General features: G+C 41.1%; 1 protein-coding gene across 1 annotated transcript in view; it reads right to left on the reverse strand.

The window, feature by feature from the left end:
* cerkl (ceramide kinase-like) overlaps positions 1-26,265 on the reverse strand; it is a 39,615-nt gene that overhangs the window by 457 nt on the left and 12,893 nt on the right. The window contains exons 3-13 of the mRNA XM_038719733.1: positions 25,125-25,355; positions 13,922-14,053; positions 12,907-12,970; positions 10,510-10,640; positions 10,286-10,360; positions 5,085-5,262; positions 4,214-4,261; positions 3,810-3,835; positions 3,601-3,706; positions 3,380-3,476; positions 39-235 (exon numbers count right to left, since the gene is read on the reverse strand). Coding sequence (XP_038575661.1) covers positions 39-235; positions 3,380-3,476; positions 3,601-3,706; positions 3,810-3,835; positions 4,214-4,261; positions 5,085-5,262; positions 10,286-10,360; positions 10,510-10,640; positions 12,907-12,970; positions 13,922-14,053; positions 25,125-25,355 — 1,285 coding nt within the window. The remainder of the gene's footprint in view (positions 1-38; positions 236-3,379; positions 3,477-3,600; positions 3,707-3,809; positions 3,836-4,213; positions 4,262-5,084; positions 5,263-10,285; positions 10,361-10,509; positions 10,641-12,906; positions 12,971-13,921; positions 14,054-25,124; positions 25,356-26,265) is intronic.

Genomic DNA, 26,265 nt, shown 5'->3' on the forward strand with positions numbered 1-26,265 from the left:
TATTCTAAATATAAGTATATATTTTTTGAGCATCATACCTGACGAGCACCTCGTTTGCGATCTCCACCAGCTCTCCGTCGATGTTCCAGGGGAAGGCCGCCCCCTCTGATTGGATGATGGGCGAGGATTTGGAGTCAGCCTCTTCCTCGCTCTCCTCCTCTGACCAGCCAATCATCGACCGTGGGCGAATCCTCACCGCAGACACAGTGTGAGTCTCCACGAAGGGGAAGCTGAACTGCACAAGGACAATCAGACAGTTAGACTGACAAACCAATCAGGAGAGACTGCAAGGACTATGTGTGTGTGTGTGTGTGTGTGTGTGTGTGTGTCATCGCAGGTCAAAGGTCAGCTGAGGAGGATAGAAATGCCCATTAAGATCCTCATTAAGCTCCTTGTTAATCTGGAGGAGTGCCTTGGTTTCTTCCTCAACTGTAACACCATGGAGCTCCAACAGGGGGCAGCAAAGACCAACAGACAGACAGACAGACAGACAGACATACTCTCTGTCCTGTAAATAAAGTGGCAATAGATACTAGTAAGAGCTGTTAGTGTGTATGGCAACGGGGTAAATACCTAGGGAAAGAAGTAAGAGAACTACTACTGCAGTTCATACAAAACAAATTGTAAGGAGATAGGAGAAGAAGAGCACAGGAAGTGTTAGAGTGTTAGAGCTATATTTCTGAGAAATATTGTAAATTTTACTCCACTAGTACTACTAGTAAAAATTTGGTCTACCTCAACCAACTTCAACAATAAAAAGCTGCTTAAAATTAAAGTAATGATATAATAATAGTATGCAGTATGTCATGAGATATACTATACACACTCACAGGGGTAATTTCTCTGTATTGAGTTCTCTGACTTAATAAATTTTCCTGAAAATATTTACGAACTTCTACTTCTATATATTAAGCAAAGGATCTAAATACTTCCTCCACCACTGCAGTAGTCAGGTTTCTACATGAATACGGATCTTTACTTACTGGAATCATTTCTCTTATCTACCCTGCCTGTGACTCCAATAAAAGTGATGGGGGACAAAATCAACAGCCCTCATTCAGCAGTCTGAGTTAGACACATCAAGAGGCTATCTTGCAAAGTGCTTTTAGTACAAAATGTCCCCTTCATGTTACTATCCCTCCTCTGCAGCTCAGCGTGGAAACACAAACAGAAAATGTTGCTGTAACTTAAGATGTACACTTTACACATCTGGTTTACTTTCAGTTTTTCACACACACACGTCGGCTGCTCCACCAGGACGCCCCATCTTGTCATGTTTGACACTCCGTCCGTTAAGATGGAGGCTACCAGGATGTAGGTCAGTGAGTAAACAGTCTGTTTACCGTGCAGGACAGTAAACGCCACACTGTCAGTATATTTAGTAAGTGGGTTAGAGTGCGGTCTCACTGGCCAGGCCAAGCCAAGCTGAACTAGGCTAATCTACTAAGTAGTTTGCTTTTTTTGGCGAGGTCAAGAGTGTGACATGTCAACAACTGACAACACAAGCCACGTTAGGGATGGCTTCACGTAGCTGGCTCCATTTTGGATCCGGTTCTCGGCCAACATAATACTTGGATTTATTAAGCTCTGACGTGGACGTTGAACATCACCATGAGTCAGTCCTGTCAGCTGAAGTGTGTGTGTGTATGTGTGTGTGAGAAACTTAAAATAAACTAATTTCTTAAACATTTTATCTCTCCTCACTCTTTTCATTAGCAATTGAAAACATTCAGGAAGCAGCTTCTCATTTTTAATTCAGCTGTAGTTAATTAACATCAACTAATTAACAGCTAACGTGTAAAGTTTGTCTCTGAAACAACACATCACTCTTTAACATCACTGAACGTGTGGACTTGTGTTTTTGTAGTTCAACAGAAACATGTCATGACAGTCATGACTCGCCTCGAGCAAGCTGTGAACACAACATTGATATATCATCATCTTTTAAAGGTCCAGTGTGTAATATTTTGGATGATCTATTGACAGAAATACAATATACATATATAAACATACACAGCTATGTTTTCAGTGGTGTTTTAAAGACCCTACATAATGAACCGATATGTTTTTATTACCTTAGAATGAGACATTTCCATCTATATACACTGTGGATTCCCTTACATGGACGTCGCCATGTTGCGCCGCCATGTTTCTACAGTAGCTCAAACGGACAAGGACATCACTATGTGGAATACATACAAGAAGAAGAAGGAAGTAGTAGTAGTAGTAGTAGTTGTCTGGTTTATTAGAAGTAAGAAGTGAAGTGAAATTTGCATAAACAGAGGACCACACATAAGCGGTGACAAATTGTGCATTCATGTGGTGTCGGAATAATCAGAATTTTTTTTCCTCAAATTTTATTGCAAAAAAGAGGAATAAAGTGTTCATGGGAAAGAAAGTATTCAGAACAGTATTAAAATCTATAAGAAGACACAAATAATAAAATCTTTGCTGGGGGTAGTCTATATTATAGAAAGATATTAAAAGAGGACCATATGTTAACAGTTTTCACAGCCTTTTTGTTGTTGGATTAAAAAAATATTTAATTGATATAAGACATTGTAGATGTCTGCATGTTGTTTATACACTCTGATAATGCTAATCGAACACATCTTTGTAGTAGCATCCATGTTGATTCCGCATTTAATTTAGGAGCACATGAACACAACTCAGGAAATGGGACCATCCAAGGAGCACGTGAATGCACAGTGAACCGTGGTTGCAATTTGCAACCCTGACCACTAGATGCCACTTCAACTTACTCACTGAACCGTTAAGCTGGTAAATGCTCCAATAGAGAGGTTTTCAAAGTGTGAGCGCCTCCCCAGGGGGGCTCAAAACAGTTTCAGGGGAAGCTCAGTGAATGGCAATGAAACAACATTACATTAGTTATCAAAAGGAGATCACATAGAATGGCCTACGTGTGTGATTTGTTTAAAGAGAGAGTTCAGAGATACAGTCCTTTTGGGGAACCCATTTTATCAGCGTCAGAAACTAATAAATGCCTTAGGACAGACCTTTGTGTTTATTTTGTGTAGTGTGAAGTTATGTCGAACAGTAATATCAGGCTATCTTGGCTCAGTTGTTAAGTGTGTATGGGATATAATAACATAATCATGATCCTATAGGCATCCAGGAATTGAGCGAAACTGAGTAAATAAACTAAGGGGAGGGAGACTTTGAAAACCCCTGCTCCACTAATTGTGTCTGTCTGCTGTTTAGTCCTGAGCAGGTAGTGTACTGCAGGTTTTTAGAGGTTTTTCACTTTCTTCTGCAGCCAAAAGTGCGCTATGACATTGTAGAATATAAAAATAAAATAATGTTGTTTCCAGTTTGTCCTGAAAGTAAAGAGAGGAGGTTGATTGAAAGCTGTTCTCACCTGTCCACTAGAGCTGCTGTATCTCTTCAGGTGTTTGATGAACTCTGACCTGGAAGTGTTTCCTACTGCGATCAATGCTGCGCTCCCATTTGCCAACCTGTCACACACAGGAAGTGATAGAGAACATTCAGTAGCAGAAATGTAATCAAATTACCAGCAGCTGAACTCAGCTGACTTTAACATTCTCAGAAGGATTAGCTGTTCGTCATACACCCATGTACCTGGTGTTGGGAGCCAGTCCTTGAGGTGCGTGTGGACTCAGACAGGGGATGGACATGATGCTGATGCTCAGATACAGGCCCTGATTGGTCGTCCAGGACTCCCCTTCTACACCGACCAATCACAGAAAGAAAAGCAATAAATCAAACTGGCTGACAGAGACGGAAATCTGTGTGTCTGAAGTCTAAACACAGGCAAGAACCGGTCTCACCTGACTCTGGGTCCTGTTCCTGGTCTCTGTGAAAGAGATCAAATTTAGTTTTGAACATGGACAGACAGTTATGTTTATTTGGAAGAAAATAAATATAACAAACTCACATTTATAAACACAATACTGCAATTCAAACCAGGAAACCAAGAAATCAATAATTAAATCAGTAATAAAATAAGTTGTTGAGCCAGAAAAACAGTAGTTATTACAACTTTTTAAATCAGTTATTAAAGCACAGTGATGTTAAAGTGATCCCTGTGAGTCCCTGTAGCCCCACCTCGGTAAATAATCACCAGCCACCACCGGTACAGAGCTTTGAGCCGTAAACAACTGCGTACTGCTTTGTTTCACACAGTGCTAACGTTGTGTGTGTGTGTGTTTCTCACCGGTGTTCGGACAAATACCTGTTTGACTTATTCACTGGTATAAAAGACAGCTGACAGTCCTCTGGTCTGAGGGAGAGAGGGAAGAAAAAAGACTAAGAGACTAAAAGTGTGCAGCCATGCTAGCAGCTCTCTGAGGTTATACATAGGCTCGGGTGCTTGAGATAAATGTAACATCTGCATGCTAACATGCTCACAATCACATACTAACCTGCTGATGTTTAGCAGGTATAATGTTCACCATCTTACTTTAGCTTGTTAGCATGCTAACAGTTGCACCACGGAAATCTGTACCATATTTCATGGTGATCCATTAAATACGCTTCTCTTTAGAGTTCCAGCAGTCATGTTACTCTGCCACAAACCATTACCAGAAATGGAAAAGCGTGAAATGTTGTAATAAAAAAAAGAATTTGTTACAAAAAAACAAAACAAACGCTGTCTATGAAGATTCTCAGTCATCCAGGTCATAGTTATCCAACAAAGGTTAAAGTCATGGGCAACTGGACTTGGTCCAGGTTAAAGTCCAGTTGCCCTTGACTTTTTTTCAGCTGACCACCTGTCACTCATAGCAGCCACTCTTTATTATTAATAACTTATAAGCATTAATATAATTTAAATTTGTGAGTTATATAAACATTCATCCAAGGAGGTTGCCGCTTGTTAAAAATGTAATTTTTGAATTATGTAACTTTTAGTGATACACTTTTTAAAATCTAAATTCAAGTCAATTTTATCTAAAAATCCCTACATTGTCTCAGAGGGCTTTAAAATCTAAACAATATATGAACAACATATGACCTCTTAAATAATCAAACTTCAAATAAATATAATTAAAAAAAAATGTAAAAACTTGTGTGTACATGTGTGTGTGTGTGTGTGTGTGTGTTACCTCAACCTAGCCAGTGTCTTCACCAGAGCGTACTCTCGTCGCCGCGATGACGGCATCCACCTCTTCTTCTCTGCCCGTGCTAAGCTCTGCCCACCAAAGCCAAACATGGCAGAGAAACCGAAACGCACCAACTGGCCGAGAGACGAGAAGCTGCACATGTCCACCTGCTGCAGGTGACCTGCAGACAGAGAGAGGGAGAGGAAATAAATACTGATGAAAGATAATTTCAAATTATGAATATTTATTTAAATATTTTACACACACGCACACACAGACTATAAGAGGAAGAGGTCATATGTTGAGAAGCTCATTAATATTCAAAGAAATTGCAAAACTCCAAATATGGGCAACAAAAATAGGTCAGGAGTGTGTGTGTGTGTGTGTGTGTGTGTTTTGGTTAATATAAACTTCAGTGGAATCACATCTCTGGTTGTTATTGCTCCAGTTTGACCAGTCTCTGGTGGTATATGAGTCCAGTCGGGACAGTTTCAATAGCAGCATAATTCAGGAGACATTTACAGCAGATTTAGGACAAATATGTAAAGATCTGTCCCTGTTAATGTTACTAATATTGTAACGCCTTTAAATTACTAATGCTGTGATTTGACTGTTTCTTTCATTCTGTGGGAACATTTGAGCAAACAGAAACATGAGATTTGTCAAAATACATTAAAACTGTCAAACTCAAGAGTTGGCTGGAAAACAGGTCACTCTACTAAGATTATTATTGTCCCAATGAGACTCCTCCTTTACAGCACACATATATAATTGGCCCAGCTGATGTAAAGCAACAATAAACACCCTTTTCAGAAGGTTTCTGATTGGTCAACATTATGATATTCAGTTTTCTATTATAAAAATTATAAAAGTTGTGTATTTTACTAGTACTCTTGATGGGCTGATGAATATGTTGCATTGTTACGCTACTTTTTGGTGGCTTTGAACATCCATCACGAGCATAATTTGCAAGGATTATCTACATGTTCAACCACTCCTCCAATATCTCCTCAGTTTCATTAATGTGTGGCGGAGCCCAGAAAACAATGTCAACCAACTCTGTCTGTCCGGCTGAAGAAATATCGGATACCTGCACTCACTCACAGTCAAAGCTGCATGAAACTGGGTGCTACACCCAAGACTGTTTATTTTCCCACAGCCTGTGAACGCAGCACAAACCACGGAAGTAGCTGGAACACAAATATGATCAACCTCATCAACCTGATTTCACCGGTAAGACCATTGAATAAGATGCTCCACACACACACACACACACACACACACACAAACACACACACACACACAGCATGCCATCTGGCCACATACCTGCTGTAACCTACTGAACTGCTGTCTCCCCACCTGTCTGTCTGACTGCATGTCTGTCTCTCTGGATAGAATCTGATTTCCTCACCATATGGCACGTTGTCAGTGTGTGTGTCTCAGCTTTAATCCTGAGACGGTCAGTCTGACAGTCAGTGTGTCAGTGAGATCATACCTGCAGCGCTTCTTAAATGTGCAACCAATATTTATTTTGACCAGCGAGAAATACACTAGAGGGTTTCATTTATAAACAAAATAATGGCCTATAGCAAAAGGCGTTGATTCATCTCGTTCCGTCCTGGGACACTGCTTCATGGTTTGGCGACTGAGAGGGAGGAGCTAAGCAGCTTAGGTCTCCCAGCCACAATGGTTCCACTAAAACAAATGAACCTCCTCCATTTCCAGTGTATATGAGAAGCTTTGGTGCGTGTTTTCAGTTTAATGCAAAAGCAGTGCCATCGACCCGTGCCCTTGCCTCCAGCAGGATGTGTCACGCCTTGGGGGCTCTGGGGCAGTGATACCAGCCGGCTATGGCGGCTTCGATCGCTTGACAGCTAGAAGACACCCAATTGTGATGTGATATTATGATTTTATGGAAGGTTTGCAGACTTTACATACTCTTGAACCCTTGAAGGAGGCGTGCCTAGGTATTTTGTCCAACTAGACAGCTCTCCTTTTAGCCTCTTGTCACAACTACAGGGCAGGTGACTCAACCCAAAGTCATCACATTCACCTGACCATAGGCGGAAATTGCAGGGGGGACCCCATGTGAAGGTTGTCCCCCCCTAAAAAATCATTGAATAATAACATATACTTAAAATAACTATGTAAGTAGTAAAACAATACAAAAAGTTTAGAAATATTTTGAGTCCTCCCTCCCTTGCCTCGCCATTTTACAGCTTGTAATCGTTGCTGACTGGCGTCAAATATCCGATTTTGCCGGTCACCTTGAACATTACACGCACAGTGTTTCACGTCATGCACACAGCGACACAAACAGTAACTGGCTATTCTCACAGCCACACACACATGCTAAACATGTCTTAGGTGTGAAAGTTCTTCACTGAAGTGAAGAAGACAATTTAAATCTGCAGAGAAACACTCAGAAAGAGACGCGTTCTTATATTAAGTTAGAAGACAAATTGCAGGCAAAGCAAAAGTGAACACAGCTGTTGTCATTCATACCACGGTGGCTCTATCGGTAATTAATAACAAGCCAATAACAAGTATAGGTGCATGTGTGTCTGAAGTGCAAAGCAAAGTGAGCAGATTACTGTAGTTTGTGAGTAAACACTAAAATAAGGTGGAGAATTAAGTAGAATGAAAATAGTGAGATTAGAAATAAAATACTAGAAATAGGGTAATGTATTCTTTCAAATATTTTCAATTAATATATATTTTAAAATGGTCTAATTTCTTTGTTGGATTTTATATGTAGCTTTGTAGCAAAACAGCTCCCTCCAGTGAAAATGTGAATGTTATCAAATAATCAATGTTTCATTATGACCATACAATTGAATGGACGCCAGTGAGAATAGCCAATGTTTATGCTGGTGCAGATGGGGAACCTGATAAAAAGAAAAGTTACAAAGATGTTTGTGTGTGCTGTCAGTTATAGTTCGTAAAAAGAAAGAATCAGAATCGGCAGGTCAGACCTTTGAATAATCGGTAATTGGAATCGGCCAGAAAAAATGCTATCAGTGCATCTCTTACTACAGCTAACACAGCGACAAGCCTGTGTGTGAACTGATCTTGGGTTAATGTTGTAGATCTACCGTTGTGTAGGTTTTGCTCAGTTTGATGTTAGGTGGCAGATCAGCTGCAGTTGAACTAAGAGACCTCCTCTGTCCCAGACGAAACCTAAAGTACTAGTATGTGGAGGATGCAAGATAATTAGTCATATATAAGTCATATTTAAACAACTATTGCTTTCAGCGCCGCCACTCGCTTTCCAGAAAAGAATTAATGCAGACAGCAACATTGTATACATGACATAACAACATACAATACATAATAATACACAAGAAAACACACATTACATGCGGTCACATGGTGGGATTTTTTGAGGTGACATGTGAGGAAGAGAAATAAAGAGGGCGGTTTCGAGGCAGTCAGTTCGAGGGGGGGGGGGATGGGGAGGGGGGTGTATGGTGTGAGTATATAATAAAGAAAAATAGTAGTAAGGCTTCCCTCTGTGTACACGTATCTTATACAAGTACAATTTTGGCTGTATTATTTCTGTCCCCTTCAAAAATTTTGCTTGAGAAATTTTATGTTTATTGTCCTCCCCAACTGTAAAATGAGATTTACGCCCTTGGGCCCCCCTAACACTCAGGCGAGAAATCCATCCATCTCAGGGATATGGCTTTTGGTTTTACTTGTATGGGGAAGAATGACAATAAACTTGGCTTGACTTAATATACTGAATCAAAAAAAAAATCATCTAGCCAAACACGCATCATGTTTACTCCAGGTTCCCACAAAAAAACACGGCATGACATGAGGACATGATCTAGGTGTCCTAAATGGTAGCTACAACACTGTGACACCTGAAACATGAGTGACATAGACAATAATGGACTCGCAACCTTCACTAAGTTTATCATATCAGGACACTGTGGGGTATTATAACAGACAGTTCAGGTATGTTTACCTTGGTTGTGTCATGAACACACCTGAACTCACCTGTAGTTACCTGGTGTCCGTGGGAACAGCTTCCTGACTGGGAATTTTAACTGTTTGCTATTGTTCAGGAATTAGTCTTATTTGTGCCACTAAATACTCCCATCTGTCACACACACACACACACACACACACACACAGCTCCAGAGTTAATTAGTGTTAATGAACCGCCATCACACCACAACCTGTCATTCAAACTCAGCAACCTGCCCTGCTGCCAGCTGATTGGTCGGCAGGTTTATCTGAAAGGAAGCAGGGTGAGGTGAATGAGGCGGGGTGACAGTGAGCAGAGTAAACCTGTGATTTAGAGTGAAACTGATCCTGCTGTTAGACATCTGTCTGCTCCCTCCCTCAAGAGCCAAGTCATACCGTCTGCTCTGTCTGTGGTTTTGTTTGTTCTCAAACAGTCTGAGAGACCGTCAGCCAATCACATCCAAACTTAACAAGAACAAAAGTAGCTGATTCCCAACTTACACGATTTAGTGTCACATACATACAGTATATCCGTTTTACTTCCTGTCAACTGTACAGTAACGTTACTGTACACTTTTCAGTTAGTTTTGTGCATATTGTTAATAGCATTTATTGTTCATTTTTGTAGTGTTTTGGGGGCATTTTTTGCCTTTATTTGATAGGCTAGTGGATAGAGAGGAAAGGGGGCGACATGCAGCAAAGGGCCACAGGCTGGAATCGAACCTGGCCGCTGCAGTAAGGACTCAGCCTTGTACATAGGGAAAAACGCTCTACCAACTGAAGTAACTGCATTCCTGTACATAGTGTTTTTGATAATCATCTCAGTGTCTTAGATAACTGTTAGAGACGGTAGTTAGTCACTCAGTGCAGCACCAATCTCAACTGTTTTTCACAGCTTAGCTAATGTCCTGACCTGACTAATAGATTTAGAACAAGCAGAACCCACCCAGGACAATGCCACTATAGAGCTACAATAAGTAGTTGCCACCCAGGACAATGTACTGCTACAGATCTGGAACAGAAAGGAGCCAATCCCAGCCCACACAACTATTGATTTACAAATTGTAAAACCCACCCAGGAAGAACATGTAGGTCCCACAGACATTGAACAGGTAGAACCTATCCATGTCAATGTGATTACAGATTTAAAACAAGTAGAACCCACCACAGCCAAAGTGATTATAGACCCAGGTTGTTGTACCTATAGAACTAGAACAGGTAAAACCTACCAAGGACAATGTGCAGAGCTGCAGTGACTGGATCTCTGACTCCATGAACAGAACAGGAAACCACATCTGTAGAACCTGTCAAGATGGACAGACAGACAGTCTATAAAACACTCTGTCGGGCAGGTTCTACATAACGTTGACATATGTGTTTCAGTACAGTGTTGGTCTAGAGAGTGTGGATTGACATGCTGTGGATTCATATGAGGATTTGTCCGCAATCTCACCAGCAGGAATGATTCCAAGTGGCAGCACTGGTTTCACTGGTTTCCTTGGATAATCAGCATCCAGCTGAGCCCTGAAGACAAGAGCGTGACACAGCTCCGCCACCGAACCGTCCCCACCAACACACACCACCCTGACAGACAAGTGGAGACAAAACAGTATAAGTACAGGTAGAGTGCCAGGTAGAGTCAGCAGATAGAGTATGAGTTGTATCTTTGTACAGTTGTCTCATCATCTAGGTCAAAATAAAACAAATTTTACTGTGAAGTTGAAGACATTTATTTTCACTGATTAAAACTTCTGTTGCAGGAAATCCAGTGATAGTGAACGCTTATAAAAGTGATTTTTGGCGCCTTGAACAGGTATTCAATAGGAGGTGTGGCTTCTCCACAGGACCATTGTGGAGTACTTCCTTACTAACAATTGTTTACTTACAGATCCCGATTTAAATCAAACATCTGCCAATATTAACTATATACCAGACTTATTCAACTCACATAATCAATAGAAGCCTCAATGCTTGTGTTTCAGGTCTTAAGTCATCAAGTTTACAAAATAAAATTCAGCTCCGTATAGCGCCTTTCTAGTCTTATCGACCACTCAAAACACTTTTACACTACCTCGCATTCACCATCCAGAGTGCTCAAACAGAAACTAACATTCTCACACTGGAAAACCCTGGTTTGTACCAACAATTGTCTTATTATTACTGTCAGGCAAATTTGTCATTTGTGACATGGGCTATGTAAATAAAATTATAGTCGTTATAGACAATACTAATAATAACTTGATTGACATTTTAAGGAGCTCATTGAAAAGCGAGAAGGTTCATCTTCAGAGTCTGTGTTTGCAGTAAATGTGAGGTAAAGAGCCTCCGCCCCTCCCCCCTCTTCCTGTGTATGGGATTACCTGAAGCTCCGGTCCCCACAGTGACAGCCAGCCTAATTGGCAAATGTAGGTTTCAACCAAATCCTCACCAGAGCAACCTCACACACAGACACACACTCAGCAGCTAGCTTAGCAACGCCGAGCTAATCTTCTCTAAGCACATTAAGCTTTATGAGGGCTGAGCACAAAAGCTGCTTACACACAGACACGAACACACAGAGACCGTCACAGATAGAGATGAGAGTTTGATCAGTGTTTTTGTACTTGTAGTTGTGGCTATTGTTGTATTATTTGTTTTAGAGGCACAAATATTATTTTCACTGTTAATAGTGAGGTTAGCTCAGTTAGCAGTTGGTGTTTGACCTCACCTGTGTGGAAAGTGTGTGCGTGTGGATTTAATCAGTCTGGGTCAGTGTGTTTTAATGTCTAGTGCCTCTGACGGTAAACTGCTGATTAATTATCTGGTTCAGTTCAGTCTGTTATAGAAGGATGATGTCACAGTTTGATCATGACATGCTTACTTTCATGTAATTTAGTGAGTAAAATGTAATATATATTGCACTTTTTAAAACAAAGTTACACAGAAAAATAAACAACATGCAAACAGTATATAACATGTTATATTACATTACAGCCCCATTGCAGGTAAGACAAGTTGGTTGGCAGAGCAAGTATTTTTTAAAGCAGTTTACAGACTCTGCTGATCTAACAGGGGGTGGTGGGGAGGACTGTTCCAGAGTAACGGCAAAACAGCAAGTGCCCTTAGATATGGGAGGGTAAATAGTGCACCTTGGTCTGAAAATCTGAGTGGCCTAGAGGTGGAACGACGATGTAAAAGTTTGGAAATGTACGGTCCTTAGAGCCTTGTATGTGATAATCAAAATCCTATCAATTTTGTACTTTACAGGGGGCCAGTGGAGGGATGCAAGGGTTGGTGTGATGTGTGGTTGGTTTTGGTTAGCAGCCTGGCTGCAGCGTTTTGCACGAGTTGCAAACGGGGCAGGGCTGTTGGCTGACAGGAGAAAAGAACACTGCAGTAGTCAAGACGTGAAAAAATTACGATATGCATTAGTTATTTCTAGATATCTGGGAGATGTTAGGGATGGGGGAAAAATTAGTTCAAGTAAAAATCGCAATTCATATCTTCTAAGATTCAGAATCGATTCACAACTTACAAAAATATATTAAAAAATTTTAATGCCTTAATTTAATTAATTAATTAAAATTTTAAGTATAGTATCCTTTCTGGCTCCCGTAATACACAGCTGCATCAACCGGTGTGGCTGCTAACATTAGCCCTTTACTAAAACTGAAACAACTTTTGAGTTGTAGCCATTTCTATAATTTTCACTCTCTTACTTACATGAAAGAATAACATCATCAGAATATTAGAAATAAAATAATTTTACACGGAATGTCCGGCAACAAATTCAATTTATAGCAGGAAATCACGACTTTTCCGGGAAAAGAGTGAAATCACAGGAGAGAGAGACAAGTGAAGAGAGACTAACCCATTATATTCATCCAGCTTGCATTCCTTCATCACTGAGAGAGCATGACCCTTCCTCTCTGTCACTGGAGAGAGACAGACAGGAGGAGAGAGGGAAACAGATGGAGAGACATTGAGATGGATAGTGTTCATGTATATGTGTGGTCACATGTACACAAGTGTGTGTTTGGCTGCCAAAAAAAAGTGGGACAACGGATATCACACCATCTGCTGAGAGGAGGAGAGGAGAAGATATGAGGAGGGTGGAAAAAAGGAGAGGAGAGAAGGAGGAAAGAAGGAGGGGAGGGCAAACCAGGAGAAGACGGAGAGGAGATAGACAAGGAAAGGAAACAAGAGAGGAGAGAATAGAAAAAGAGAAGATAAGAGGAAGAGGAAAGAAGGACAGGAGTTGAGGAAAGGAAAGGAAACATAGGAAAGGAGAGGACAGACGTGATGAGGAAACACCGAGTGGGGAGGAGAGGAGAGGAAAGGAGAAAACACAAGAGAAGAGAGAAGAGGAAACACAGGAATGGAGAGGAAAGGAAAGGAAAAGAGAAGAAACAAGAAAGGAGAGAAGAGGAGAAGAAACAGGAGAGCAGATAAGAGGAAACACGGGGAAAAGATGAAATAAGGAGAGGACAGGAAAGGAAAGGAAAGGAAAGGAAAGGAAAAGAGAGGAAATAAGAGAGGTGAGGAGAGAGGCAGGTTGTCTCCTTCTGTCACAACAGATGGGCTAAGCTCCGCCCCCTGTATCAGGTTACCTAGCGACCAGAGACTGCCATTAACTCTGACCTTTGGACTTTCTCCACACACACACACACACACAGATTTCACATTGTCTACTCAGATGTCAGTAAAAAGGGACTGGTAGATCACAGTTCTGCTGCCCGTTACACATTATTTTATTACAATACATGTGAGGTGTGACATCATGCAAAAATCTACAGTGGCCTCGCCCACTGTCAGTCTAAAATAAAAACCACTGGTGTTTGTTTTAAAGATGAGCAGCAGATAAACGAACAATTGGGTTGACTGACCGGTGATGTCAGTGCGGACATCAGCCATCTTGAAGAGCGGAGCCACATGTTCTCTGTAGATGTGAACGGCCTCCTTCTTGTGGCTGCTGGGGTTGATGAACACCTTTAGATACCTGGGACGACTGCTGAACCCTACACCCACACACACACACACACATCCACATCCACAGAGAGTGAGCAGCTACAAACACTAAAGCTGATGATACACGGGGCAACTTTTTGAGCAATGTTGCTAGTCCGACTATGTTTTGAACGGATAGTGGCAGAGCAGGGCAGGGGCCGGATTGGTGGGGGAAGGGGATTACGGTAATAATCTTTATTTATTACCATTGACGACAACGTTGCCCTGCACGATTGCTCTAAAAGTCGCTTTGTGTATCATCAGCTTCAGGCTCATTGTCAACAGGTTTAGTTTTGCTGAAAATAAAAGGTGACAATTCAAAATATATAATGCAGTAATCAATAGCTTCTTTTTTCTTAGCTTAAGTAACTTTTTTGGACAATGCAATTTGTTTCTTCCTTATTTACAATGCATTGCATGTTTTGTTATTGTGCAAATAAATCTTTCTCAAAGCATTTTCATTAGTTATTTAACATTTGTTGTTGCAAGATATTTTTCAGAAACGCCATGGGTGGCTGTAACGACCATGACGACTGTCGTTACCACAGCCAGGAGCACTAACGAACCAGCAGTATCGACGATCCTAGCTAATGATCCCAGAGGTTAAATAGCTGAGTTTCCCTGCCAGTCACTCAGAAATGAAGAAGTCTCTTGGATGAGGGACGAAACGTCTTCTAGTATCTTCAACTAAGTCCAGTTGCTCTTGACCTTAACCTTCGTTGGATAACTATGACCTGGATGACTGAGAACCTTCACAGACACCTTTTCAGAAACGCTTTTAAAATGATGGGGACAAAATCTGCCACTTTTTAAAGTTGAGCATATCAGCTAATAATCTCATGGTGCAATTTTCATGTTTTTTTTCTCCAGATAACAAAATGGATGATTGTTTTGAAGAGAGGTTGTGTGAGGAAATACACCACATAATTCCTCTTTGAAAGAACACAAAGCCGAATGGCATTAAACTCCTGGTGAGAAATTGCATAAACGCTTGTGAGAGATGAAAGCGCCTAATGCTCATGCTTCCTCTTCTTCTTGATTTTTATGGCGGTTGGCAAACAACATTATGGTGCATTACTGCCGTGTGGATTGGGAAATGTGAATGCATGGAACACCAGACTGGGACCGTTTGCACCTTTTCTCGGTTTTATTTCACTGTAAACTTTATATCTTTGCGTTTTGGACTGTTGTTTGTGAGCTCTGTGAAATTCTGATAAGCATTTCTCAAGATTGTCTATTAATAGATTCATTTAAAATAAATCAACTGAAAATAATCACTATTGCCACACTACAGCTGACCCTGTCTTTTGAGACAGTCATCAGCTTTTACTAATCCCTGTCTGGAATGAACCCTGATCACTATACACTTTGTTATCATCATCGACAGCAAACAGCTAAACACACTACACTTACAGCTTAAAGTCCTGCATGTGACCTTAGTTTGAATCAACAACCACCTTGTATTTGTCACATAAATTCAAAAACCAAACTAGTACAAGATTGTACTTAGAAGAGTAGACACCTGTGTAACATCTGATGGAGGCCTGTTTGATGCAAAATATTCAGAATATCATCAACACTGAAGAATCTGTCTCTGTGTCACACAGAGTGAGCCCCTGTCCAGCTCATCATTAGGCAGATTCAGAGACCGCATTATAAATCCCCATAGACCAGCACAGATCAATATAGACACTCTCTCTCTCTCACACACACACACACACACACACACACACACACACACACACCAGCTCCATTATCCAGATCATTACTATAATCTGCTCCCAAAAGACTGTAACCTCGCCCTGTTAATGACCCCCCCCCCCCCCACACACACACACACACAGAGTGCACCTCCTGCCATCACTCCACCCCATGGCACTCACCAGGTACTCAGGAGTCCCTATAAGGAGTTACCCACCACTCTTCTCTCTCTACTGGACCCCCACCATTACCAGAAGCTCCAACCATTTGTGACAAAAAAATTATGACGACCATGATTTCAGTGCGAGCCCAAACCATCACAACATTTATAGACCCCAAACCTTTAAACACACGTTCACAAGTTTCACATCCATGAGAATGGTAAAAGATACTTACAGCTAAGGACCCAGGACCATACTGGGAGCCATGTTGGCAATGAGGCTTGGGATGGCACTTGGGACCACATTTATTAAATTTACTACTTAATTTTCTTAACTTTTCTTTACATCTCAAAGCTGTGAAATGTTTAAGGGTGGTCAATTTCTATATTAGCAGTTGTTTGAGTTTTTATTTTGAAACACAAAAAATGTTGATGATTGAAATGGGTCTTACTGGACTTTTGAGACGGTCCCTAACTCCTCCTACAGTAACAGATGCGTTGGACAGACATTCAGTTCTTAGCGCTGCAAACTGCATCTTCACCTTTGGTGATTTTCAGGTAATCAAAACTGTGAAACGTCTGCCTAAATTAGATCGAGGTGAGAAATCGAGGTTTTGACACAGAGCTATTGAAGGTAACAGCCGCGAAACTAACCTCACCCCGGTTTCCATACTCTTTTCTATTCGACGAGTTGAGGCGGAGCTGTTGCTGCAGATGCACTTGTCGTTGTCTCCTACGTGTTGGATCTTCGGTACTTTCGGTACATAGCAAAACGAGCATCAACATGTTTTCAGAATTTTGGTATCGACCTGGTACAGAAGTATCGGTTCTCATGACATCCCTACTTCTGCGCCACTGCGAATCAGCAAATGAAGTTTTTATTTCTCTTGTTCACACTGCTTATGGAGAACAGAATAATGCACATGGTGTTAATGACAAAAGAATTATATGTCAAAATCATCGCTGAAGAAAAATTATTCAGTCCTATAGTGATCATGGAAGCTTTAAAATGGCCTCTCTGTCCCTTTTTCTCTCTCTCTAAGTGATTGAAGCATGATTGATGACACACACACACAGTCTCATAGGAGATGATGTATTTTTCTAAGAAGAAAGGTAGACAGACAGGTAGATGTGGAGAGATTAAGTATCCATCAGATCATCTCCCCCGGCCAGCGGCAGGTTTCTATGGCGCTGCTACAGCGTTTCCATGGTAAACAATCCCAGTCTTGTTAAGAAGAAGTATTGTGTTTCTGTCAGAGGACTGAAGACCGAGCTGCTGAATGTTGTTCATATTTTGGTGCAGACTCCATCTGAGGTCAGTGGACAGTAGCAATCACATTAAAAGATTTAAACACCCAGTTTAATTAGATTCTCTGGATTAATACAGATGTTTTATGCACATGACACTTCAAGGGAAATTCTAGTATTTGTAGAGCTGAAATGATTATCAATTAAATTAATTTGTTTAACAGCAACTCAACAACATTCTCTGCTTCTCCAATGTGAAAATGCCCTGCCTCTGGGAATTTCTTGACTATTTTCTGATATTTTATAGACTAAATGATAAATCAATGATGAAAATAATCACTATTTGCAGCTCTAAGTATTTGTCAACCAGCATCTGATTCTAATATTTTTTCTGTAATGGCAGTCACGGTGACATATTACTCGCCACCTCCTCTGTAAAGCAGACTCCCGCAAGAACAATGTTAATTGTTTTTACAAAACAGCTTTACAAAAAACTGCATAGCAAATCCAATTTACCTGACTGTTTATGCATACATGCTGGTTTGTTTACATTACTGTGAGGCTGTGGCTCACTCTCCATGACTACAGAAGTAGTGGACAGTGAGTGTAAATGAAACAACTTGATTTGGGTCATCAAGTTTCCAAATTGAACCAAGACTAATGGCCCTATTCCACCACATGGTACCAGCTCGACTCGCCTCGACTCTACACGCCTTTTTTGGTTTTCCACCGGGGAAAAGTTGTACCTGCTACCTGGTGCTTTTTTTCCAAGCGAGCTGAGTTGAGCTGAGGTGATGCCAAAAGGTGACGTGAAAACAATGCAGATTACTGATTGGTCAGAGAGAATCTTCACTATTTACTGCATCATCATTGCACATGCCAGACGGGGGCTATTGTGTTAATTTTCATATGCTATTTCATCACTAAATTCCCTTCTGAGAAATTTTGAGAAGAGAAATCAACCATGTAGATTTAAAATATTGGCATTTTACAAAGATTGATAGCGAATCAAAAATGTGCTCAAACATTTTCAGAGTTGAGAAGCTCCATAAGTGCTGGCGGGGTAGCTAGCGAGCCAGCCATCCGGTCAGCTCACAGAGGCCTCTGGTCCCACAGTCACACAGACCACTGCAGCCAACACAGCAGACAACTCCAGCGTCAACGGGGCAGAGGAAATCACAGTTCCACTATTTGTCTTTACATTCGGGTGTGTGTGGGTCGCAGTGTGTGCCGCGTTGAACATTACGTCGCGGCAGTTTCGTGCGGGGTTGCTATGACGACCAGCTATGTTGAGTGTGTACTATCTGCAATGGAAAACAGAGGACGGTGGCCCAAAGCGAGTCGAGTAGAGTCGAGGCGAGTTGGGTTGAGCTGGTACCAGCAATGGAAAAAACGCCAAAAGAGTCTACAGCCATTCAAGCAGATCTGCGTAGCTATACTTGAGGTCAATACTTACATGCTGACAAAGTAACCATTCTGATGTTTGGAAGATATAATGTTCACCGTCTTAGTTTAACATGTTAGCATTTGTTTATTAGCACTACACACAAAGTGCAGCTGAGGCTGATAGGAATGCCACTAATTTAGCAGATATTTAATCATAAACACTTTTAGTGTACTAATTTAAATTTTGACCTGATGATGGCGCTAGAAGTTATTACAATTCATGCTGAGGGGCACATGAACGTCTGAACCAAATTTCAAGGCAATCTATCCAACAGGTTTCAATATATTTCACTAAAACTTGTTATCCTGCTAGTCGTGCTAGAGGAATAGTCAGGGGATCACCAAAGTTGGCAGGATTTTTCCTCCTGGGACTACAATTGGACATTTCCTATTGAGATATAGTTCAGTCTGGACCAAAGTAGTAGACTGACTAACTGTCCAACCATCATTGCCATCCCACACAGCTAGCAAGGCAGACTTACAACTCTCCCTTACTTTAAAGCTCATTTCTCATGTGGAGTACAATCACTCTCCTCTAAAATACAGATGAACTGACACTGACTGACAGGTGACAGCAGGTGTCTCTCGTTAGCAGCGTTTGCGTTGCCAGGTTGCATTACAATCAGGTGTGTCAGGATTTGATCCCCTGTATATTAATTGAGCAGATGGGGGTGTGGATGTGTGCTGCTGTATAATAAAGTTTTTTTCCTGACAAACCTTTCAACCTGAAAATGAAAGAGAGAGAGAGAGAGAGAGAGAGAGAGAGAGAGAGAGAGAGAGAGAGAGAGAGTAGACAGGTTTCCGTCATTGTGTCACTATGGATACACTCACTGACTTCTCAAACACACCAGTTAATATGTAACACGGAGCTGCACACACAGACACACACATAGATAAAGGCCATAAAGCACTTTACAGAGGTGTCATCCTCAGACTGAAAGGTCTCTTCGGTTGAAAAAGACTAATTAGAAGAGAGTGCTCACTGTTTGTTTACACCAGGCTGTTCGCAGTCTTTGTCCTTCCTCTGTAATTTGGTGTGTTTGTTGTAGTAAGAACATTTTGAGAAAAAGACTTTTATTAAACAATAATAACAATAAACAACAATAAACAATTATTTGATTAATCGATAAGTCGCAACTATTTTCTCTGGTTCCAGCTTGTCCATTGTGAGGGATTGCTCTGTTTTATATCATTATAAAGGGAGTATCTTTCAGACTGTTGGTCAGACAAAACGAGACACTTGAACTTGAACACATAATTTTCTGGTATTTTATAGATATATCAAGAAAAGAATCGTAAGATCAATCAGTAATGAAAATAATTGATTGTTGCAGCCCGAGTCATAATGATAATATCAAATCAAGTTGAATTTTTATGAGAAAAAGTCTTATTATTAGAAGAATAAAGTAGCATTTTTCTTTGTGTCTGTTGCGTGTTGATCTTTACTGCTCATCTTAGTTTCAATATTCAGTTTTATTAGGCTGCCTCTAAAAACTGTAGTGTCTACCTTGTCAGCCAGGAAAAAATTATTAGACATCTTTGAGTTGGAGTTATTTTACCATTTAGTTTCAAATGCTAAAAGGAAACCACAATAAGATTTTATAAGAGATTAGAAAGGATTTGGATTTGATAAGTGGATTCAATATTGGATTTGAATTCGATAAAATGCTATCGAACCCTGTTCCTACTGGCCACACTGTGTGTTGATGCTGTCATTGTGACCTTATGACACCTTACAGTACCACCTGACTGACCGCTGCCACCTCCCTCTGATTTCACTTTGTCACTGTGAAACCAAACTAACAGCTCTGTAAGCGAGGAGAAAACTGACATGGGATTGACAAGACAATTGATCTGGGAGGAGTCGCGACAGCCCCTGGTGGCCTAGGCAAGCTCAGTCCGGCCGCCCCATGAGCTCCGCTGCTGCCGCCGGGCTGTCAGTCTGTTGTGTTGTTAAACAACTGCAGTCAATCCATCCCGCCGTCTGACTGCGTGTATGGAAACAGACTCCATACAGCATCACCGCTCGCCTTTTGTCACTCTGACTGCCTTTCACTCTCTGCGCTGCATTCTGCAGCTGCTTCACACAGCGGACAGCACAGAATAACGCTCTGGAAACAGAAAGTCTCTGCTCTCCGCTCACCATTGTGCAGCTGAAGGTTAAGAAGTGGCAGTGGTGTCTGCAGCGGCAGGACTGCCCGCTCCGCAACGCCGGGATTCACACAACAATGCGCTTTTCACATTGACCTCTGGCTGGAAAATAGGCTTAATGTTCGCACAGCAGCAGAGCGACCGACTGTGTTTACGTTACACACACACACACACACACACACACACGGACTCCTCCACCGTGGTCTGTAAAGTCACAAAAGCCACCACAGTTTGATGTGCAGTGTGACCATGCAAGCTGACACACGACCTGTGAGCCATTCATGTGTGTGTGTGTGTGTGTGTGAGAGAGAGTGTGAGGCCAAAGACAAACACTTAAAGAAGTTGTGACTTTGCTGCAGGGCCTCATGGTTAATCTGGTTTGATGGACAGACAGACAGACAGACAGACAGACAGACAGACAGACAGGTGACCAGCAATAATATGTCAGACCAATGCCATGGTGACAGGACGACGATAGCGTGTGTATGTGACCTTTGACCTCCTCATTTATGGATGGCTTGTAACATCTCTGTTGGAGTCAGCATTGTTAGATGAACATAGAAATCCTGAAATGTAAAGTGTGTTTGTGTGAGTTAAATCCATACACACAGCACTCCAACATTTCCATTGTGTGTTAAGTGTCAGCCACGCACCGCCCACTACAGTGCACCTGGGAAACCAGCGTCTGGGAACTTGAGTCTCCAGCAACATCCAAAACTTTATTAAACAGGTCCAGTCAGGAGACTGAGGTACAAGTTGCCTGGATTCATGCAATTTCATTTCAATAGGAAACATGTTAAACATGATGAAATCTACCAAATGAACATTTACTTGGTGGCAGACAACAAGCAGTAAACACACCACTGATGTATTGTCATCTTAAAAAGTTGTTTTTAGGGGGTGAACATCACAGCACGAAGCTGCCTATTTACACCTATGTTAACTATTTATCAAGCAGAAACGTTTTGGTGCTGAGCAGGTAGTGTACAGTGGGTTTATCAACGCTTTATTTGCTCAAAACAGCTGTCTGCAGCAGCTGGAAACTTTCACACCAAAAAAATAAATAACACATTGAGCTGAAAGATGCGTTAAGGCTGAGAGCTAAGGGGGACTGCAGATTTGGGTGATAATTCTCTCTGGGTTTGCTAGTAGAAGTGACCCATTTACCATAACAGGTAGACATTTAATCCATTGTCAGCATAAAAATATTGACCAATGCAGCTTTATAGTATGACATAAATCTCATGTCTGACCTCAACCCCATCCAACACCTATGGAGTGAATTGGAACATCAACTGTGAGCCAGACCTTACCACCCAACATCATCTAATGTTCTTGTGTCTGAATGGGAGCAAATCGCTGCAGCCAGGTTCAGAAATCTGGTGCAATGTCTGAATGGTGCCCATGGTTCTGGAATCACATGTTCAGCTATATCATACATGTGTCATGTTCGAATGCCCAAATCTCTGCGGGGCGGTTTTCACTGAGAACTAAAGTGAATTGGACACACACGTTTGTGTAGACAGTCTTTTAGCTAATCTCTCTTGCAGACAACATGATTCAACCACTGACAGCAATTACTGAAACACGGCTGAATGTGTGTGTGTGTGTGTGTGTATGTGTGTGTGTGCGTAATCTGTCACTTTGTTCCAGTGGATTAGCAGATTAGCTCTACAGTCTGATATAACTGTGACTCACTTCATTAAACTGAGTGATGAACATGCTGACAGAAAACAAGGAAATCTGAGCAGCTCACACTGCATGTGGTTAACAACTAAGTAACCACTGGACATGACAAATGTATACCTCACATATACTAGGGTGACCAGACGTCTCCGTTTTCCAGGGACAGTCCCAGGTTTTGGTGGCCTGTCCCTGTCTGGTGCTGTCCCTGGAAATGTCCCTGTGTGTTAACTGTGTGTTAATCATAGACTGTATAAGGTGTTAACAGACCTGAAATCAGATTTTACGTAGCCAGAAAGACTGGACAGCAGAGGTGTCGTGCTGAAAAGTGATTTCCGTCTGTGGGAGCGAGCTCAGCATGTAACGTTATCCCCCAGTATCTTTACGTCTACAGCTGCTTTTACCAAACAGACAACGCGCAAATAAACTTTATGTCCACTTTAACGTATCTTTCAACGGAATAATCACAATTGTGGCCAAATAAGTGTTTGCAGCGTATCAGGCATGACATTTACGTGATTATAAGCAATAACAGAAACCTGTTGTTGCCGATGGATTATGTGTTTGGTAGGCATATGTCTAATATCCTTGTTTATATTTGGAAAACAGACTGTTTAATTAACATGACTTACTGCTGAGTTATATATAAAATAAAGACATGATCTCTTTTGCAATTATCCTTATGACTCTACACTATTTATCTTGCTATGTACCAACTAGTCCTTTATACCTGTTGAAATACCTTTAAATGGCCAAAACAACACATAACATGCAGTATTTCAATTGCCAGAAAGGGACTGCAGCCTCTACCTATTGACTGAAAGGTAGTTTCTGCCTCAGAATTACTTGATTTCATTTACAAGAGTTATATTTGACAGATTAAAACCGAAATTGCCCCCCTTTTTTAATAACATTATATTTTTTAATGACATACTGACCACCAAACCAAAAATGTCCCCGGATTTTATTTCAGAAATCTGGTCACCTTAATATAAACACTTAAATTTCTCGCCTGTGATGTCAATGAAAGCCATCCGTAGAGATAAAGTAGACGAAAGTGGGTCTGTTTTATGTTGCAGGATGCTCATTATGCGTGGCTAAAAATATATATATATATTCACATGTTTTGTTTCCAAATCACACAAGGTAGTGTACTTTATATAATAATAAATACCTGGAAGTGGGTATGACAAGGTGACCACCTGTTAGAGCGGCACACTAAAGAAAAAACAGCCCCACTTTTTCACTACTGTCCATGGGGAAAAATTGCTAAGTGGTCCAGACTGGCTAGATAGCCAAATGCTAACCAAAGCTGTTGGATGTGCAACAATGAGCCTATACAGGTTTTATTGAAAATGACAGATTTTTTTCACTTGCGGCTCTTAGAGGCACTAAGGCAGTACTTGAGCATGCTAAGATGCTGATGTTTAGCAAAATATTGATCATGATTTCCATCAGGGCTCTCAAGTCTCAAGCATTGACCGTGAGACACACACATTTCAGCCTGTTCACACGCCACACCTTGTTTTTCTCACGCTGAGAAGTAAGATAAGAGATAACGTCCTCGAAGTTGTCATGCTATATTCAATTAATGAACGATCATTTTTGTGCCGAGTTCATATCTTTCTCTTTAGCCTACTAAATGCCAGAGCCGTTAGGCCGATCAGAAATTAAAATGTGTTGTTTCCGGTTAAATTCCAAGCACGTTTGTTACCAGGCAACATGGATGCGTGTGCACACACGGAGTGGAAGTTGGAAGTGCAAGACAAAAATCTGATATGATTCAAAATTAAATCTTAGCTTTTAATTACAGTGTATTGATCTGGACACATTTATTTGAATTGTTTTTATATCAGATCATTAGAAGGTGTATATCTCTAAATACTTAACACTTAAATCTATCTATCAATCCATGTATCTATTTATCTGATGGAGAGGTGAATGCAAACAATGACAATTACTGCTAATAATGACAGTATGACAGTGTGTGTGTGTGTTCGCGTGTGTGTGCGTGCATTTATAATCATCTTACAGCATGACGCTCATAGAAGTACTGAGTCATGTTTCCAGTGTATCTCAGGTCTTACGGTATGTCACACAGACAAACTGTCAATGAGACTGACAGAGACTCCATAATGGGCCCTATGTGAGATATTGGTGGTTCATTTCATCTAAATCACAAAACAATACATATTCCAAGTCACCAAATACCAGCTCCTTCGTCAGATATTTTAGGTTTGATTTGTCAAAGTTTGCCATTTTACCTGGTTTATGGTCCTAAAACCAAAAGTAGCATTTACTGTCAAAAAGCTTTTGTCCAAAGAAACTTTCCAGAAACAATGACCTATTACTCTTAATGATCCACAAACATCACTGTCAGCAGCTTTCATTTCGAACAACTTTCATTCAAAAAGAAACAAGTGCACACAGGATATTATTCCCAACCTCTCTTCACACTAAATCATTTGGAAATCCTCCTTCTATTACATTTTGTAGTGAATTAATGTTCTGTTAAGCTATTGTAGGCCACCCTGGGCTAAAAAAGTGGTTTAACTCAAATTTTCAACAGACAATGGAAAATAAATACACTCACCTGTTTAAAATGGACAAGCTCAAAAATACAAAAAACTCACAATTTATTTTATTTGCGCTTGCATCTTCATGCCGCGTGGCCATCTGAATGTGTGTGTTACCTGCGAGTAGCTCCTTCAGGGTGTTGTACCAGGTGTTTGTGTGTTCTGCGGAGGCGTTGTGGAGGTGCAGTGTGTCCTCCTTCAGTCTGCTCCCTCTCCTCCTGCAGCAGAACAGAGCCACGCCGAGCACAGCTCCTCCCGACTGCTGGCCCGCGGCTCGCCGGCGCTTCACCTTCACCGCAAACACGTCCTGCAGTAGCACCACGCCTGGCTGTAGCACGCACGCCTCAGCTGCACAGAGATAGGAAGAGTTAACACACCTGGACACAACACACACCTGACTTTACTAATAATGTAATCTTTTAAGATTACTGCTCATTATTAGTGAAAGTGCAGACTTGTTTGAAAATTCTGCTTACTCCTTGTATAGGACAAATACATATTTTCACCTGATGATGGCGCAAGAGGAGAAGTCAGAGGATAATCAAAGTTATTACAATTCATCCTGAGCGGACCATGAATGCCTGTACCAAATTTCATGACGTGTATTTTCCAAAATGTTTGACTTTTTCTTTAATAACGCTGCTGTGTACAACAGAAAATATTCAGACCCATTCACTTTTTTTCAAATTTTGTTAAGTTGCTATATGGCCGCTGGGTTTAAACCAAAATAGAGTTTTGGTGATGGTGATGGCACGATGGAGCAGTGGATAAGACACATGCTTTTGGGTTCAATTACCTAGTGTAACACATCCACCAATGTGTCCCTGAGCAAGACACTTAACCCCGTTGCTCCAGTGGCTTGTGACCTCTTACACACTTAGCAACTGTAAGTCGCTTTGGATAAAAGCGTCAGCTAAGTGAATAAATGTAAATGTTCTAAACTTCTAGCGGGCCTATATGTCTGGCGCTGTTGTTCCAGAATGAGAATTTAGTAAATAATATCATCTGTTAACAGATACTGCAAAGAGGAGGCGTTCATATTATTTTTTCCACCCCCCTTTGTCAGTGAGTAAATTACGAAGGTAGCATACTGCTACTGGTTCATCTGTGTTCACATTACATAATATCATTAACTGTATTAATAATTAATCCACTGATCAGCAGAAAGTACAGTGGCACCTGTGAATCAGTCAGACTCATCGGGAAATAATTCTGAAATCTGATTGGTCCATGTCAGATTAATCATCCAATCCTCTGA

The sequence above is a fragment of the Micropterus salmoides genome, unplaced genomic scaffold (genome assembly GCF_014851395.1).
Source record: "Micropterus salmoides isolate LMB-PRFRI ecotype aquatic unplaced genomic scaffold, ASM1485139v1 Ms_hic_scaffold_15, whole genome shotgun sequence".
Classification (NCBI taxonomy): Eukaryota; Metazoa; Chordata; class Actinopteri; order Centrarchiformes; family Centrarchidae; genus Micropterus; species Micropterus salmoides.